The sequence below is a fragment of the Bombina bombina genome, chromosome 1 (genome assembly GCF_027579735.1).
Source record: "Bombina bombina isolate aBomBom1 chromosome 1, aBomBom1.pri, whole genome shotgun sequence".
NCBI classification, from domain to species: Eukaryota; Metazoa; Chordata; class Amphibia; order Anura; family Bombinatoridae; genus Bombina; species Bombina bombina.
Window position 1 is genome coordinate 486,247,191 of NC_069499.1, and position 6,000 is coordinate 486,253,190.

General features: G+C 36.7%; 1 protein-coding gene across 1 annotated transcript in view; it reads left to right on the plus strand.

Moving 5' to 3' along the window:
- CALCRL (calcitonin receptor like receptor) overlaps positions 1-3,859 on the plus strand; it is a 137,632-nt gene extending 133,773 nt beyond the window's left edge. The window contains exon 12 of the mRNA XM_053712849.1: positions 1,714-3,859. Coding sequence (XP_053568824.1) covers positions 1,714-1,932 — 219 coding nt within the window. The 3' untranslated portion in view covers positions 1,933-3,859. The remainder of the gene's footprint in view (positions 1-1,713) is intronic.
- Positions 3,860-6,000: the final 2,141 nt, after the last annotated feature.

The window sequence follows — 6,000 nt, forward strand, 5'->3', positions numbered from 1 at the left end:
AAATTGGAAAGTTGTTTAAAAGTGTATGTTCTGAATCATGAAAGAAAATGTTGGGGTTTCCTGTCCCTTTAACCCCTTAACGACCAAGAACATACAGGGTACGTCCTACAAAAAAAAGTCAGTTAATGACCAACGACGTGCCCTGTAGGTCCTTAGGGGTTTGAAGCGGTGGAAGCGATCCTGATCGATATTGAGGCATCCTGCAATACCATTTTTTTACACACCGATGCAGAGAGAGCCGATCGTTGGTGGGAGCCTTAGCAGGGAGGCGGGTGGGCGGCCCATCGCTACCCGGCATCCGGCTCCTTTATGTGCAATGTGCACCCCGGTTGCCGGGAGCGTGGGGGGCCTGTAGGGGGCACACGCAGTGACTACTGCCACCAATGTAACTGAATGGGAAGGAGGGAAGGGGAAAAAAAAAAGATCAAAGGATCGGGGGGGGGGGGGTATTGAGGGGTGGCATCTATACTACAGAAAAATTAATATTTTATAAAAATATTTTGGGGGGCAAACTGGGTACTGGCAGACAGCTGCCAGTACCCAAGATGGCGGCAAATAGGTAGCGGGGGGAGGGTTAGATAGCGGTTTGGGGGGGATCAGGGAGGTTGGGGTCTAAGGGGGGTCCATCACAGCTGAATAGATATTTTAAAAAAAAAAAGTATTTTTTTTTAGTACTGGCAGACTTTCTGCCAGTACTTAAGATAGCAGGGACAATTGTGGGATGGGGGAGGGAAGAGAGCTGTTTGGGAGGGATCAGGGGGTCTGATGTTTCAGGTGGGAGGCTGATCTCTACACTAAAGCTAAAATTAACCCTACAAGCTACCTAATTGATCCCTTCACTGCTGGGCATAATACAAGTGTAGTGCGCAGTGGCCTTTCTTATTACCAAAAAACAACGCCAAAGCCATATGTGTCTGCTATTTCTGAACAAAAGGGATCCCAGAGAAGCATTTACAACCATTTGTGCCATAATCGCACAAGCTGTTTGTAAATAATTTCAGTGCGAAACCTAAAGTTTGTGAAAAAAAAATTTATTTGATCGCATTTGGCAATGAAATGGTGGCATGAAATATACCAAAATGGGCCTAGATCAATACTTTGGGTTGTCTACTAAAAAAAAATATATACATGTCAAGGGATATTCAGGGATTCCTGAAAGATATCAGTGTTCCAATGTAACTAGCGCTAATTTTGAAAAAAAAAAATGGTTTGGAAATAGCAAAGTGCTACTTGTATTTATTGCCCTATAAGCAAAGAACATGTAAACATTGGGTATTTCTAAACTCAGGACAAAATTTAGAAACTATTTAGCATGGGTGTTTTTTTGGTGGTTGTAGATATGTAACAGATTTTGGGGGTCAAAGTAAGAAAAAGTGTGTTTTTCCATTTTTTCCTCATATTTTATCATTTTTTATAGTAAATCCTAAAATATGATGAAAATAATGGTATCTTTAGAAAGTCCATTTAATGGCGAGAAAAACGGTATATAATATGTGTGGGTACAGTAAATGAGTAAGAGGAAAATTACAGCTAAACACAAACACAGCAGAAATGTAAAATTAGCCTTGGTCCCAAATGGTCAGAAAATGGAAAAGTGTTGTGGTCCTTAAGGGGTTAATATTATTAAATCTGTAGAAGTTAAAGTGTGAAGAGCACATAAGAACTGCAGAACCATAAATTGATGTATTAAACTGTATTTGATTCTCATTTTAGGTCCAAGGTGTTCTAAAAAGGCACTGGAATCAATACAGAATCCAATTTGGAAATAGCTTTACGCATTCGGAAGCTCTGCGCTCAGCATCATACACCGTTTCTTCAGTCTCTGAGCAGGGAACTCTGTACATTCACAATTACAACAGTGAACATTCAAATGGAAAAAGCTGCCATGATATGGATAATGTTCTTTATAAATCTGACAAACCATATATGTGAAAATGTGCCTTTCTGTAGACTGTATGAATAAGTGTATACTAGCTATTGGCAAATAATGCTTTTTGAGTGAATGATCGTTGACTAAACTGAATGTCATTGCATTTCATATAACTTTGCATTTTAAACAAAGTTGGTAGTTACAATATTGTAGCTAACACATATGTACTATAAACATACTGGGTAAGATTACAAGTCGCGCAGCAAAGCTGTTTTTTCCCAGCAGTGAAAACACTGTGGGCACCCGAAATTGCGCAATCACCATAGCAATTTCACATTCCCCATAGAAGTCAATGCAGAAGAAAAAAAAAAAACGAACACCCGTTGCGCATACAACATAGCATATTCGCATTAGCAAATGTGAAATATTTACAGTAAATACATAGTTAAAATCTTTATTAAAATATGAATATTGCATAAATATGTTTTATCATGGTTTTATCTACTTAATGGCAAAGGGATATAATGCACTTTTATAAATGTCTATATATACAGTATATATATATATATATATATATACTGTATATCTACATATATATTTGTTTTTATATGTGTATATATGTCTGTCAATACATATGTAAACATATATATACATATACAGTGTGTGTGTGTGTGTATATATATATATATATATATATATATATACATACAAGTACATCTTTAGCAATATATCTGTATGTATTTCTATGAAAAATCCCATTGTCTGCTTTTTTCTCTCTAACACTCAATATATATATTTGAGCCCTTATAACTTTTGTGTGCAATGATTTTTTTAAATAATTTTTTTGAACAGTGTTAATATGAGTGTAACTGTACTTTGTAATGTATTTTTGAAGTGTTTTGTAAAACTTTTTTGTTGCGGAAAACTGTTAACTACAGCTCTTGGAGCGGTGAAAGGATTGCTGCGTAAAAGGTGACTGCATGCGCGCAATCAAGATTTTTCAAAACTTGTAATATGCGCAATGGACAATTGCTTGTAAAAGAACCGTATCGCACGCGGGAAAGGCATACTGTGTGACTTGTAATCTTGCCCACAATATGGTATTATATAAGTACAGTATGAATATATTTACACCAAATCTAAAACATGTCAGTGCTATCTGAAATACTCTCTGTTTGACCTATTCACTAAATAGTGCCTTCTAAGTGGTTTGTTTCTATCTACAGTGTCTAATGATATAGCGCTGGTTCTCTCTGCTTATGACGCACACATATACACTAAGATTGCAGTACAAATTACAGACATTGTGCTGTCACATATCACTATGCATTCATTCAAGAGAGAACAGACTAATGATTTTTTTGTATAATAAATGTGAAACCACTATGTCTGTACGTATCAGTCATACAGCAAAAGGTCAGTATTATTTTATTGTAGTATATTTTACTATTTCAAAATCTTTATATTGTGTTTGCATTTTTTGGCATGCAGACTGTGTTACAAGTTACTTTTATACACAAATAGACCTTCAAAATGGTTTACTAAACCTATTTTGAATAAACTTTTTTTTTTTACTATTTTATGCTTCTTTGGCTGTATTGGTATAAATGACTTTTGCAGCAAAATGCAATTAATTACTCTACTTTATTAACTGTATATTTATGTTTCAATAAAGATTGTGTTTATGTTGTTCTCAATTTTTTAATTAACCTCTTGTGCTAAATGACATATTTACAGCTATGTGTTTTCAGTATACAAATTCTTGTGAAGAATGTGGCAAACACTAAAGAGTCTGTAATACTGAACCATATATTTCACCTCTCTACAATTAATGGTATATATGAAGCAGATATTTTCCTATGGAAGTTAATAAAAGTATTTGTCATATATTTTGTAAATGCCTTTTTGTTTTTTTCTTTGTATTCAGATCTGTTGCTCTAAGTAAATGACGTGAATTTCTTTAAAATAAATATATTCACTATTTAGTAACTTGTGTTTTCATGTCTATACTATGTCTGTTCTTTGTAGATTCATTTTAATAAGTTAACAAATGGAAATGGGAAATAACGTGGTTTAATAGATATGCCTCAAAAAAATCAGTAAGCGCACTATTGGAATTCTTTGTTCTCTAGGGACAGTTAATTCACATGGTATTGCAAATAGTGTTTCTGTGTTTTGTCTGAAAGAGGGCAGTTTAATGAGACATTTTTCTTTCATGCTTCAGATAGAGTGTACTATTGTAAAATAACTTTCCATTGTATTTCTGTCATCAAATTATCTTTATTCTCTTAGTATCCTTTATTAAAGGCGCAGCAGTGCACTACTGAGAGCTAGCTGAACACAGTGGGTGAACCAATGACAAGAGGCATATATAGTATGTGCAGCCACTAATCACCAGCTAGCTCCCAGTAATGCATTGCTGCTCCTGAGCCTACCCAGGCATGCTATTCAACAAAGGATACCAAGAGAATGAAACAATTTAGATAACATAAGTAAACTTGAAAGTTGTTTAAAATTGCATGTTCTGAATCTTGAAGTAACATTTTGACTTTACTGTCCCTTTATAATATCCCTTTAAGATGTTTATTTCTGTATATTTTTTTTAACTGCACTTTTCACCCATGAATACTACTTTTTGTATTACATCCATATACAGGGAGTGCAGAATTATTAGGCAAATGAGTATTTTGACCACATCATCCTCTTTATGCATGTTGTCTTACTCCAAGCTGTATAGGCTCGAAAGCCTACTACCAATTAAGCATATTAGGTGATGTGCATCTCTGTAATGAGAAGGGGTGTGGTCTAACGACATCAACACTCTATATCAGGTGTGCATAATTATTAGGCAACTTCCTTTCCTTTGGCAAAATGGGTCAAAAGAAGGACTTGACAGGCTCAGAAAAGTCAAAAATAGTGAGATATCTTGCAGAGGGATGCAGCACTCTTAAAATTGCAAAGCTTCTGAAGCGTGATCATCGAACAATCAAGCGTTTCATTCAAAATAGTCAACAGGGTCGCAAGAAGCGTGTGGAAAAACCAAGGCGCAAAATAACTGCCCATGAACTGAGAAAAGTCAAGCGTGCAGCTGCCAAGATGCCACTTGCCACCAGTTTGGCCATATTTCAGAGCTGCAACATCACTGGAGTGCCCAAAAGCACAAGGTGTGCAATACTCAGAGACATGGCCAAGGTAAGAAAGGCTGAAAGACGACCACCACTGAACAAGACACACAAGCTGAAACGTCAAGACTGGGCCAAGAAATATCTCAAGACTGATTTTTCTAAGGTTTTATGGACTGATGAAATGAGAGTGAGTCTTGATGGGCCAGATGGATGGGCCCGTGGCTGGATTGGTAAAGGGCAGAGAGCTCCAGTCCGACTCAGACGCCAGCAATGTGGAGGTGGAGTACTGGTTTGGGCTGGTATCATCAAAGATGAGCTTGTGGGGCCTTTTCGGGTTGAGTATGGAGTCAAGCTCAACTCCCAGTCCTACTGCCAGTTTCTGGAAGACACCTTCTTCAAGCAGTGGTACAGGAAGAAGTCTGCATCCTTCAAAAACATGATTTTCATGCAGGACAATGCTCCATCACTCGTGTCCAAGTACTCCACAGCGTGGCTGGCAAGAAAGGGTATAAAAGAAGAAAATCTAATGACATGGCCTCCTTGTTCACCTGATCTGAACTCCATTGAGAACCTGTGGTCCATCATCAAATGTGAGATTTACAAGGAGAGAAAACAGTACACCTCTCTGAACAGTGTCTGGGAGGCTGTGGTTGCTGCTGCACGCAATGTTGATGGTGAACAGATCAAAACACTGACAGAATCCATGGATGACAGGCTTTTGAGTGTCCTTGCAAAGAAAGGTGGCTATATTGGTCACTGATTTGTTTTTGTTTTGTTTTTGAATGTCAGAAATGTATATTTGTGAATGTTGAGATGTTATATTGGTTTCACTGGTAAAAATAAATAATTGAAATGGGTATATATTTGTTTTTTGTTAAGTTGCCTAATAATTATGCACAGTAATAGTCACCTGCACACACAGATATCCCCCTAAAATAGCTATAACTAAAAACAAACTAAAAACTACTTCCAAAACTATTCAGCTTTGATATTAATGAGTTTTTT